The following is a 14041-nucleotide window of genomic DNA, read 5'->3' as shown; positions in this document are numbered from 1 at the left end:
AAAGGTACTCACATGTAATCAAACATTTTGCAGTCAATAAAGAAATGTTTCAGTGAAGATGACATGTAAATTTTCTCAATCTGAAAAATAAAAACTATCACATATAAAATCATCAAATATAAGCATTTGCATTCCATGAATCATTGTTTAAAGCAGTTTCTACATTGTTAAATTTAAAAAAGAAAAAAGAAACAAATTTAGTAATTCGATCTAATTAATTTTACATGTATATTTCAATAAAAGTAAGTATGTATTATATTTACTTACATCTTTACAGAATGCATGAGCATGCCTGTGAAACAATGCAGAATTTTCATCTTCTAGTCGTGGATCGTAAGTTAAATTGTATAGGTAAACTGTAATATCTGCTATGACAACTTGTTCCCCTAAAAGGCATTATGACGCAGACAATTGAAAACACAAAAATCATGACAAATATAACTCTGCAATTTTTTTAATAAACATAATAATGTAGAACCTTCATTACAGACCTGTCGGTGGAGGAATAGTCTTTGTGGGTTGAATGGTCGGGGTACCTCCAAGGTTGAGAGTAATGTTAAGAACATCTATCGAGGTCCCTCCAAGAGGTTCAATGAGGAGGTTCCCTATCATCCTTAGCTCCTTATTCTCAGGGCCCAGGACCCTCTTCGCATTGTCAATTATGATTTGTAATATGTCACTCCTCATGTTTTGGTAAGCTTTGCCTTTAAATCTCAAGTGGACAACCACATTTCTGGGGTCTTTTCTGTGTTGAAAAAATAAATATTTTTCTCAGTGTTCAGCAATTCAGTTTTGTATAAAGTATAATGTGCTTAGTAAATTCTGCTACATTTATCATACTGTACATACCCAAACGATTTTACTTGGCAGTCGTAATATCTCTCCCTCAGGGGACTTAACCGAAAGATCTTGTCGAGCTGAAAACATATTTTAAAAGATTATAAGATCCCCGCTGCACATATACATGCATGTTCATTTTTTTTTTTTTTAACAAAGAAAGTTTATGGATGAATTGCAATTTACAAAACATCATATGCTTACATCTCTACAAAATGGAACAGCGTAGGAGTTGAAGGCTAGGGAGGTGTTAATTTTAAGGTCACTGGTCCAATCAGTTAGATTGTATACACTCACTGTTAAATTGGTCAGAGTGGCATCTGGATAAAAGAACATAGGTAATCAGAGATTACAGAGCTCACCTCAACGAATGTTGTCTTTAAGTAAGGCAAAGTCCCACACTAAACTAATAATCTAGGAGTGTGCATCCCTAGATGCAACATTTATGCAATTTTGGTCTGATAGGGCTTGCAGTTACTTGGGAATAGACTTATCTGAAAACTTAAAACTAGTCACTCATCCAGAAAATGTAAGTCAAATCCAGCATCCGAAGCAAGTTTTGAGATTGTTCGTCCCTTGATGCATCATCCATGCAAGTTTGGTTCAGATAGGCCTTATAGTTACTTGGAAATGAGATCTGCTCCAAAAACTTTAACCTGGTTACTCATCGGGAAAATGTAGGTCAGATCCAGCATCCGAAGCAAGTCCAGTAGTGTGCATCCTTAGATGTATCATCCTTGCAAGTTTAGTCAATATAAGGCTTATAGTTACTTGGAAATGACATCCTCCAAAAACTTTAACATGGTCACTCATCCCAAAAATTTAGGTCAGATCCAGCATCCGAAGCAAGTCCAGTAGTGTGCATCCTTAGATGTATCATCCATGCAAGTTTAGTCAATATAGGGCTTATAGTTACTTGGAAATGAGATCTGCCCTAAAAACCTTAACCTGGTCATACTCATCTGGAAAATATAGGACAGATCCAGCATCCGAAGCAAGTCCAGTACTGTGCATCCTTAGATGTATCATCCATGCAAGTTTGGTCAATATAGGGCTTATAGTTACTTGGAAATGAGATCTACTCCAAAAACTTTAACCTACTCTCTCATCTGGAAAATGTAGGTCAGATCCAGCATCCCAAGCAAGTTCAGTAGTGTGCATCCTTAGATGTATCATCCATGCAAGTTTGGTCAATATAGGGCTTATAGTTACTTGGAAATGAGACCTGCCCCAAAAACTTTAACCTGCTCCAAAAACTTTAACCTGCTCCAAAAACATTAACCTGGTCATTCTTTAGCTGAAATTGCAGCATCTGAAACCTTGACTGGTACAATAAAACACACTAGAAGCATCCTCCATGCATCTCTGATTAATATAAGCCATAGAAGTACTTGAAAAGAAAACTGCTCCAAAAACCTTAACCTGGGACGCCGACGCCGAGGGTATGACATAAGCTCCCCCAACTTCGTTGAGGTGAGCTAAAAATTAAAAAATTATTCAAAATCTGATAAAAAAGGTTAATATTAAAGGATTTATGCTTTAAAAATCCTGCATTGCTATTATAATAAAACCTTTTTTGCTTTTCTTTTCCATTCACAGTCAATGAATATGGTATGTATAAACATACATGTAAATATTCATCTTTGAATCTTAATGAATGCATGAACAAAAGCAGATCTTCTTGCTTCCATTACTTCTAGAATATACCGGTATAAACACAACATCTAAAATATTCTCTTCATTACTATCTAAATATACCTATGATATCAATATGTGGTCCCCTTGTTGGCAGTACTGGAGGTTTAAGTATTTTATCGACATCAATGACAAACTCCCCAAACTTGAAATATCTCAGACCGTCCTTGTCTTCATAACCAGCATGTGCTCTCAGTATTTTCTCAATCTCTTCTCTGGTGATCTGACCACTAAACACAAGGTCAAAGAAAACCTTGGCTCTCTTCCCCTTGCTGGACCTATAAGTACATTTCTTATATGCTCATAACTGATGTTATAATAATACAGAGAATAGCAAATAAAGTGATGCTCTGTCAGATTAACATCAATTAATCCTTCTTAAATGTGTGAGGACCACTGAAGACAAAAGAATTTAATCTCTTTAAAATTGACAGCACTGTAGTCTTCACGACAAAATGTTCCATTGCATTTGTATACATAATTCACAGATGTATCACTTACCAGAAATTGCAGTAAGTTTGGATTTGTAATGGATGTATATAAACTTTAATTAAATCAGGAAAAATTAATTTTTTACCTTCTTGTGAGTTTGTATGAAAGATTTTACAATTGTAGTATCGAAAGGTCAGAAATAAGTTTGTCAGATTTTATTTCAAGAAATATATGTGGCTCAAGGTTCTTTGAACTTCATTTATATGTATAACCTTCATTTAAAGTTTATGCAAGAGCCATTAAAACTTCTCATTCATCATTCCATGTCCACTGTAGGTCATTGCTGGACAGGCAGTTTTTATGACCCACTCAATTACAACAAATGTGGACAGAAGGAGAGGTGAAAATTTGAATATTATTGCTATAAATATGATGATTCATCTCCAAAAAGAAAAATAAAGAAAGCAAGCTCTCCCTCACACAAGGACAAAAATAGAAATTATTCCAGTTTTTTACTTTCCTTGTTAAATCTAACACTTGCAGTGATTTGATCAGAGGGAATTTCCATGCCTTTACAACAAAGAAACCATGGCTCTTAACACATTACCTGTCAGCCTATTTCATGCTTGACTTTAATACCAGTATATGTACTTGTATTCACCAACTTTAAAGACGATGAAACATGTCACTATTTGATCATCCTTATATTTGTTCATTTCACTGGCCAAAACATATTTACTATATCCTTTTTTCATGAAACTGTAGGTACAACTTTAAAAAGACACTAATTCTAAATTTTGCAGTGATTAATTAAAACGTACTAATCAAAAAACAGTGGATTTAAAACAATAAAGAATTATTATACATTCAAATTTGACAATATTTGTCAATATAGTCATCACAGATGTTCAATTTATCAAAGAAGAGTTGGGTAATTGATATTTAATTTGATTTCATAAATAAGATGTGAAACATGTTCTTACACTAGTCCACTAGAGCACTTGCACATGATGGGTGAAGTTTCTGTCTGTCTACAACAAAAATTTAGAGGTGTTATAATGGAAACTTAATACATGTAGTAACAACACATGTGATACCCCCTCCCCTTTTCAATAAAAGAAAAAAAACATGAATGGAGGACCAAACTGAATCTTGAATTTCAAGTTCATGTATTTCCAAAATGATTTATCATTACTCCAAATAAATTTGACAGTATGAAAAAAAAATTAAATATTGAATTATGCCATGCAAGCTATTAAACCTCTCTATTTGGCAATCTGTGTCGATATCTAACCTATCTTGTTATTAAGCTTACTTGATCTGTCTGACAGCACATTCCTTGTACTTGCCAGCCAGTGGACTGTCTTTCAGGTACTTGTCAATCTAAACACATAAATATTAATAACTCATAAAAACTCAAAATACAGAAGTAAATTTGATATGACATGGTGTCACAGAGGAAGCAGGTACACCGGTCTTACAACAGATATTTTACATTATTCTTTAGTTGATAAACCTCATAAATTTGGTAAACCTGGGTTTATTGCCACAAGTAACAACAGGATGCACTCACATTCTTTCCTGAATAATTTACTTACATTTCAACGGTTTCAAGATACTCATGAACATGTTGAAAATTACCAACAATCTACCCTCTCCTCACCAATATGGAATTTTTCTTTAGTTACTACAGTAAAACAAGCTTATAGCCAAATGCCAGGGATGAGCAATTTAATTCAATATAAGTGTAATTCATTAAATCCAGCAAGTTTATATTATGTTTAAAAGCTATGAGGAATGCAGATCACTTTACTGTAAGCATGAATTTGTTATGTTTTGTTGTAACCCTGTTTTACTGCATAATATTCTTACAAAAGATGTAAATTTAAACTTTTTAAAAAAAAAATTTAAGGTTATAGTTCACCACAGTGGGCAAAGTTTAAGACAAATCACAGTTGAAGAATGAAAGTTTACAAAGGAAACAGTAATTTATCAGAATTATCTCCCTTAGCAGAGGGTCTTTGCTCCCTTAAAGATTCAGTTTCCTCAGATTTCTTTTTTTATTTCTAGGAAAGTGACACATGTAGTAATGATGAGTTGCCTACCTCTGTACAGAGGGGTACAGCCAGAGCCTGGGCCTCTGCTGATGACACATTCCTCATGGCTTCATTGTATTGTCTGTTGAGGATCGGCATGTTCATCCTGGCTTTGTAGACATCTGTAACCACAAAAACAAACATCAAAAGTCTGGGAAAAACAACAAAAGGATGTGGTCAAATCTAACAAACTGTTTAATAACTTAATCATGTTTAACAAGATTAATGAAGTAAAATTATTTTTTGTCTTCAGTTTTTGGATTAGTTAAATAAAATAATTAAACTTATCTTTTCCTGTACTTTACAGATATAATTGAATTATGTAGAAAATGAATTATGCATTCTCAATCTCACATGCTCATGGCATTCAATTTGAACTCATATGTGAGAAGCAATCTGGCGATAACAAGCACATTCAACTTAATAAGGGGTCAAGAACATACAATTTTCTGAGAGACTGTAGGCAACCAAAATACATTTCACTTCTCTGATATAGAAATAAACTCATATTTTTCACTGTTTTTTTTTTCCTTGAGAATGACAGTTTAAAACACAATTTTTCATCAAGTTTACCTAAAATTATACCCATATGCACCTTACTTGACCACTCTATAGTTATTTTAAGCATCATTTGAGGAATTCATCTCTCAACATTTCAGGAAACCGTAGATTTCTTTCGTTTACTAGATTTTACATTACTTGGCTATGGTGAAAAGTAAATTAACAGCCCCACCCCCTTCGATCTCTTGTTGTCCCTACGCGAGCGTGTTAATCTTGAAACTAGAAACTAAAACTGTTTCTGGCAATAATATTCCTAATTTAAAATGATACCTAATTTTCATTTAAAAATCATACTTCGTAAATCTGACGTACACCAACAAAGGCATGTTTTGGTGCATTTTTCATGTATCTAAACACAACTTCCAAGAGTCGTCTGCGTTGGGCACTGGAAAGCTGATTATGTTTTTAGATGCAGTGGTATCGAGACAATAATTCATCGGACAGCAATACAAAACGATCTAAAACTTCTTTAAAAACCACCAAGGCAACACACGACCACACAAACCACATCCTTTCCTTTTGATTCATTCTGAAGTTTGGCGCCATTGATGTTTATAAGTGTGAAAATGATATACAGACCTTCAAATTCCGAAAAGGATACATACCGTGATTATACAACCCAGGTGCTACAAAAGAAAACAAACACAAAAATAATAATTGTACAAAATAAAGAGTACCTTTTAAATGTTAGGCAAAAGTTTATGGCGAACAAGCTCTGATAGATGATTAACTTTGAAAAGACCAACTCCGTGATTGAGCATTATATACTGTTATAGCGCCTATATTATGTATGCCGGTGTACCAGTGAAAACTGTCCACGGTTACACCGGTAAATATTGAGCGCTTTTCCTGCACTTTATATTTTTATTTTAAATATCCCAGATATTAAGCAAGCCCCTAGAACGCAAGGGGGGGGGGGGGGGGGCAGGGGGTTGCAAAGAACCTTTATGTGCAGAGGCCACACCTCTTTAGCAGGGTTTGTTACATGTGATCATGTGATAAAAGTGATGCTCAATTTTCTTTATTCGTTAACACTGATATTAACGGTAACAAAACCGTTGCAAAGAGCTGTGATTCATTTCGTTTTGCAAGTTTTTTTTATGTTCAGATTTCCGGTATATATGTATACACTACCAGCTAGGCCCGAAGGAAGCAATTTCACTGTGAGGGGGCACAACCATACAATTTCAGTTGAGGGGCACTATCAACTACCAAAATCCCTTGACAAGCAAAAAAAAAAAAAAAAAAAAAAAGGAAAAAGGGTCATCAGACGTTATTATTGAAGGGGCACAAGCATATAGTAGCTATGCTTTCTGTATTCTATATATCGGCAAAATTAGGGGGGGGGGAGCATGATGTTTTCATTACTACTAAAATGATATCACTGTTCTTGACTTTCAATACCAGTTAAAAAAAAGAGATTGTTCCGCGACTTCAATAAATCTCATGTCCACAAAAAATTATGGCAACCTGCATAACCCATTAAACTGTTCCCTTTTACTTTGGTCGTTAAAATTTTGTAAAAAGATGAAACGGGTCATCAGTTTTGAAAAAGATTTACCTATCATTAACCACCGTGCCCCCTCCCCCACTTTTACTGAGTGAAGTATTTTGCTAAAGTAATTTTTTCTTAATATGCTGGTTGCCCCCCCCCCCTTTTGTTGCAGTTAGGTCAAGCACTAGCAAATTCTTGTCAGATTATTTTGTGTAGTTGCCCCCCTCACTTTTTGGTCAGTTTAGGTGTTTCGTTTTTTTTTTGTTTTTTGTTTTTGTTTTTTGATTTTTTTTTTTTTTTTTTTTGGTTTTGTTTTGTTTTGTTTTTGGGTTTTTTTTTTGTGTTGTTGTTGTTGTTTTTATTTGTTTGCTTGTTTATTTGTTGTTGTTTTTTTGGGGCTTGTCAGATTTTTTGGGACCCCCCCCCCACTTTGAAACCGTTGCTACGGGCCTGCTAAGAACGATATAGGAAATGGCATGCAAGCAATATCTCAAATACCTCAAATATTTCAGAAAAAATTTCAAAAACTGTTTCAGTCCTTAATCAGTAAATACGGCTTTATTTCATGTTCAATGCAAAGCAGTTTGTCGATGTATAGTTGAGTATAATATGATCCATGAAATTAATAAATCCTAACATGACCCCACCCTCCCCGCCACACCCCATTCTAGAACTTCAGACCGAATCAGCTGTATAATTAAAATCTTTTAATTTATTTTAAATAAAGTCACTAAATTACATTTTCTCTTAATTCATCAGCATACATAAAACTGTAAGTTTGCTGAATATAAATCCCTAATATCTATAACTTGTATGACTTCTGTCTTTCACTGATTAACAATTTTCAATTGCCAATGAGTACATGACTAATTATTTGTCATGAGGAAAACTTTGTTTTCAAGTTATATTTAGAATTCATAATTACAGTGTTCTATTATTTTAAATATTACTTGAAAACATAGTTTTCCTCATGACACTTCTATCAAAATATCTATAGCTGTAAAAAGATTATACTCATATTTTTAAAATTAATTATATAAGAATCATTTTAATTCCAAATATATATACTTACTTTCCATCAGAAGAAAATATATAAGTAATCCAATTCCGAAAGCAATTAACAAAGCACCGATTAACAGTAAAAGCACAAGACCGAGTCTTTTTTGTTTCATCCTTTCCTCGGATTTAATGGATTTCCTGCTAATTATTGTAGAGTCACTATCTGATTGTCCGTGGATAAACTGGGCGTTTCCACCCCTTAGTTTTCCGTCTGGATCCTCCCCATGTCGATGGGAGGAATGATGATGTCGGTGGTGGTGTTCTCTCCTGTGAAGTGAATTGTAATCGTTTCTGTCACCCCCGCCGCCCCGATAGGATCGTGATGGATACTGAAAATTGAGTACTTTATATCATTAATGGTCCAGAATCATGAAAAAAGGCAGGTATTTTGAATGCTAAATCTTTAAAGACTGTTCTGTGAAAATTTGTAGCAATGATGCTTATTTACTCGATCTTGAAAAAGAAAGAAAGAAAGAAAGAATATTTAGGATGAAAAATCCCTAACACATAACTTCTGAGTTTGATAGAACACTGGTTACAGGGGGGGGGGGGGGGGGGACTAGGACCTACTAATATTTTTTTAAAGAAAGACAGAAATTGAAGATATTCGTAACGAAAATTTCAATTTGCTATTGATAAATTCTTAAATCACAAATTTTGGTAATATCCCCACTCTTCTGAAAAATTAAACTCCAACTCGAATGTTAAAATATCACAGAAATATATTTTTAATCCGTTACGATATTTTCTGTAATGGACCTATTGTCTTCGAGCTACCGACGTTTGACCGTACTGTAGACTTCCTGCATTTCACTAACCATTATCTAACGATCCAAATACACTCCGTTACTTGTTTAACTGAGGTAACACATTACTCTAAAGATGTTATCTTAACATTCAGTTTTATATCTATATACATACAGCCGTATAAGGTTACAAAACAGATCACACCCCCTTGAGCAGGACGCACATTTAACACATTTTATTCAACTGATTAACGCTTTATCCGTAGTAATCTGCAGTCTAATTTTTCATTGCAGCCCTTGGGAAGGCGTCGACCCTATCCAGGGGGGACGACAGGCATTCTGCGTATATATTATAAATGTCGTTTGTAGTTTGTACAGAAATTAACTCGTGATCACGATGCACAGGCGGAGATTGCAGTGGATCCAAAAAGTTTCAGGCCATATGCACTTTCGACATTTAACAATTTCATTAAACTTTTTCGAATTTATTATAATTATGTGTGTTCTTATCAAACACTCAATCCACGTGATTTCAGTGCAAACGTATTTATATGAAGCTTCCTAATATCAGAACTTTTCCGTGTTATGCGTACCTGTATATAATTATAGCAAATATGTTTTTGACCGATGGAACATACAAAATTATACTGTAAAGACTTTACACTCCACTTTGTATATATATGTATATTTTCTTTAGTTTTGTTTTATTTTGTTAATAAGCCGAAGTGGACGTAGGTCTTAGCCCCTCATCTCCCAAAAGATTAATTAGTATGAACGTGATAGGTCTCTCTGGGAAAAGTGAATCGGGTGTACATATAAATATAAAAGTCATATCTCCCTCACCTATACTCCAACCCTTTCCCTAAAAACTAGCGTTCCCCCTTCTTTTTGAAGATTATGCTTTTGATTTTTCCTTGTCACAAAGTTTTGAAACTTGTTTATCTTTACTCTGGACATGCAGTCTGCACTTGACTCTGAGTGATTAATTTCATGTGTAGCATAGGAAAAAAAAAACATATAACCTTACTTTGATGCTTATTAAAAATTTGAAATTAACTAAAATCCCTTAAATACAGATACTCAAATAAAGTCTTAACCTTGATATATATATAGTATTACAACAAGAACATCTGATGAATGTATTTTAGCATATAAAACGGTACTATAACTTATTAACAGGCCTTTCATTGGTGCCAAAACAATATTGTGTTTGTAAATTGTTCTAGAAACCCATCTTAAACTTTATAATTTGATGAAACAGTTGTATATGGAACGCCAAATTAACATATATTCAAATATTTGAACCTATCTTCAAATAATTGTACCTATCTTCAAATGATTGAACCTATCTTCAAATAAATTGAAGACATAGGTACAATTGAATTAAAGATAGATCTAAATGAATTAAAGATAGGTGTAAATTTTTATACCTATCTCTAAATAATTAAACCTAGGTTTAAATAAATTACACCTATCTTTAATGGAATTACACCTATCTTCAATTCATTTAAAGATAGGTTTAATTGAATTATATCTATCTTCAATTCATTTAAAGATAGGTTCAATTGATTTGAAGATAGGTACAATTGATTTGAAGATAGGTACAATTGAAACATATCCACAAAGGATTTGAAGATAGGTACAATTTAATTATACGTAGGTTCGTTTTGTGTTTTGAAAATAATGGAAGCTCCCTCTAACAGCGTCTTGAACATGGAGGGAACCGCACGGAGCATTTTTTTTTTTTTATTGGGACTAGTTGTTATTTTCAGTATCTTTATAATTAAAGATAGGTTCAATTCAGTTGCACCTATCTTTAAATCAATTATACCTATCTTTAATTCAAGGCATTTGTACCTATCTTCAAATCAATTGTACCTATCTTCAAATGAATTAAAGATAGGTATAATTGAATTAAACCTATCTTTAATTCATTTGAAGATAGGTACAATTAATTGAAGATAGGTTCAAATATTTGAATATATGTTAATTTGGCGTTCCATGCAGTTGAGGGAAAAAAATCAAAGTGTACATATACTCTACCCTCATATATACATGTACTAAGTAGGTTTCTGGTTAAGTGTTCCTGTAATGAGTGTATTCATCCTACGACTGTTCCTTATCTGACCGCAATCTGTAATTTTATGCTTCTTTGTTGTATTTTCATGCATAACTTTAATCTATATCTTGGAAATCAATTGTCTCGATAATACAAACAAAGTTAGACGAGTCTATATATTTCTCTGTGTTTAATTACATGTATTATAAAAGAGAAAAAAGAAGAAAAAAGTCATTAAAAGACCAAGCAATTACAGCCAATTTCCCTTCAGACTGTACCTTTGTGCTTTAAACATCGTTTTATTTTATTTATTAATTTTTTATTTGAAATTAATTCCCTTTTTAAACCTGCATGAGTTTTGTCTATCAACCGACAATTAAAAACGAAGACAACGCTGTGTATTAATTCATCCAACATGCAGCCACAATTTCTTTGTATTTTGCAACGAAAAAGCAATGGTTAAACGCTTCACCCAGACTTATACCATTATAAACAAATAAAGGTCCATCCTTTCACAAGGATGTCCATAATACATTTAGGTGTGGAAGCATCGAGTCATTATCACTCCATTCTTCAGAAGATATTATACATGCGGGGAAGTAAACTAAAAATGACCTTCTATCGTAAACAGTAAGATTCTTGTTAATGTTTAATGCGATCTTTAATTAAGAATTTTTGACGCACTGAAAAACGAGGCATTTTTTTCTGGCTTATTGTCTTTAAACCAAAAGATCTTGTAATTGGTTAACTTAGATCAATATAATGTCCATCGAAATCTTTTCATCTCTGCTTTGAACATAAAAGAAGAATGTCACTCGCTGGAACTCACATATGTCTTCTCTACGCTATAACGGATAAATGTTTAAACGGTCACAACGACAATTTTCTGCGATGACTTTTTTTTTTTAATTCTTCGTCCAGCGAATGGTTATAATACTAGTGGCTTGCTATGCATTGCGTCTGTGTGGGTTACTTTTATTACATACATTGTATGGTGTACATAAAAAAATACCCCCTCCTCTTCTGGAAAAAGGTATATCTATTATTTTGAGCGTTTCGTATCAAAATGAAACATGGCATGTACATTTTAGAATTTTATACTTAATTTACCAGAAAACTTAAAAATTATATTTAAAAAAAATAGACTCACTCTGTGTTTATTAGTATCATGAGAGTGTCGAAGTTACCACACTTATTTAAGTTTGTCAAATAAATCTATACACCAACCAGTCCATTAATTAAAAATCTACATAGTGACGCTATATTTCATTTACAGGAAGGCCAGACTCGGGAATTATTATTATTACGATAATGAACATAAAAAATAAACATAAAATCCCAGCATCTTGGGTCAATTACAGGTAAAACACACTTGTAAAACAAAGGTGTGTCACTGCTGCATGAGATGATGAGGCCGTCAGTTTACTGGTATAGTATGTCAAAGCGGGAAAGCCACCGCGATGAAAGACTGCTGCTAAATTTATGACAGAAATAATAGACGGGCGCTCACTAGATGTTTGAAATGAACAACAATAACTGCACCTAACCGAGACTCCTATCTCCCCCTGGGGGAAACAGCTCATCTGAAATGTCACTATGAAGGGCGTTACCATTGTGTGTTTGCCAATATCTGTGACGGAAGGTGATTTAGTTTCTAAGCCTTATGAAACTCTTGGCTATCTGCCGATTAGGACGCAGTCTTCTTTAAAATCTGTTGTTTCCTCTCTTTAATATGTGAACTCATCGAGGGAAGGGGAGGGGGGGGGGGGTTAAAAACTCCCTGTACATAAAATCTTTGTGTTATTTTTATACAGTCGTTTAATTAACCATATTGAAGAAAATAATGCCCTTTGAAGCAACCTGCATGTTATGTTTGTTCCATTTAAATGTAAAATAACGATTAACCTCATGTGAAAGGACAAAGTGGCCAGATTGTTGAGAAAATTATTACAAAAATGACATAAAAAAAAAAAGATCATAAACAATCGAGGAATTCTTTTTATGTGGGCATCGGGCTTGTTATCAGTTTCCTCTAAAATTCTAACAACTTCCTATAAGAACCAGAAAAATATTTGAACTTGCATTAATCGCTTGTTTTTCACACACTTGGAAGAACAAGAATTTCCAAAAATTAAGAAAAAACATAAAAACAAACATGATTTTACAACAAAGCATTTTGTTCCCGGACAATTCACATGTTATCCTCGGGCATATTTTGTCCGTTAAGATCTCATGAAGTTTGGTTTTATTTTATTTCAGAATTTTAAAATAACTTCGATTTGTAGGACGAGCACTACTTTGATGTTTTAATTTTGACGTTTAGTGGGATCTGCATTGAAGACAATGTGATATGCACTAACGCAACTTGTTAATAGAAACCAATATATCAACCATAAAACTGACATTCGATTAGCAGCAACACGATATTTTTGTCTTTTTGATGTTTTATAGGATTACAAGGGTTATTTTATTCATTTTGAGATGAAGGACAATTAGTATTTATTATTATCTAATTAGAATGAGGCAATATACATATATGGCATAAGCTTATGTAGAACATTGCTAAAAAGAAACGATAGTTTTTTTCTCTAACAATATTAAACGGTATATTAATATTATTAAAAAGTATGTACTGCAACAAAATTTTTAAAACGAGGAATCGCGTAGGTATAAATATATAAAGTCAATTTTGCTTTGATTGATAATCGAAAATGCGATATTATCTAAGAATCATAAACATTAGTGAAAGTTAAATGAATCACAAAGAAAACAATCATTTCAAAAGTATACATATATATCAAATATATCCAAAAAATATCGATATATCGATAATCTGATGATCTTACCGTATCGTGATATGGACGGGCGATTGTGTCTTCTTTCAAATGCTCGATCCAATCGGGCCGCCGTTCTCTGTCCATTATTATTATTTCTCACTACGTTCACTTCTCAAAATTTTTTTATTAATTTTGTTATTGGATGCCTTTGTGTCTGTGTTACATAATTACAGAATTTAAAAAAATTAAATATGTTTGATATCCGGGCAACGTATCCAAAATCT

At 33.3% G+C, this 14041-nt stretch overlaps 1 protein-coding gene across 1 annotated transcript in view; it reads right to left on the bottom strand.

Annotated features, from left to right (window-relative positions):
* LOC133180440 (fibrillin-1-like) overlaps positions 1-13901 on the bottom strand; it is a 52198-nt gene extending 38297 nt beyond the window's left edge. Inside the window, exons 1-12 of the mRNA XM_061314967.1 lie at positions 13827-13901; positions 8189-8504; positions 6227-6247; positions 5070-5182; positions 4280-4347; positions 3948-3995; positions 2596-2810; positions 1042-1157; positions 850-917; positions 492-745; positions 268-386; positions 13-80 (exon numbers count right to left, since the gene is read on the bottom strand). Of these exons, the coding sequence (XP_061170951.1) occupies positions 13-80; positions 268-386; positions 492-745; positions 850-917; positions 1042-1157; positions 2596-2810; positions 3948-3995; positions 4280-4347; positions 5070-5182; positions 6227-6247; positions 8189-8504; positions 13827-13901 (1481 nt within the window). The remainder of the gene's footprint in view (positions 1-12; positions 81-267; positions 387-491; positions 746-849; positions 918-1041; positions 1158-2595; positions 2811-3947; positions 3996-4279; positions 4348-5069; positions 5183-6226; positions 6248-8188; positions 8505-13826) is intronic.
* Between the last annotated feature and the right edge of the window lie 140 nt (positions 13902-14041).

This window comes from Saccostrea echinata, unplaced genomic scaffold (assembly GCF_033153115.1).
Source record: "Saccostrea echinata isolate AGI-Se365-2 ecotype Australia unplaced genomic scaffold, CSIRO_AGI_Sech_v1 ptg000006l, whole genome shotgun sequence".
Classification (NCBI taxonomy): Eukaryota; Metazoa; Mollusca; class Bivalvia; order Ostreida; family Ostreidae; genus Saccostrea; species Saccostrea echinata.
This window is presented reverse-complemented; position numbering and strand designations above follow the sequence as displayed.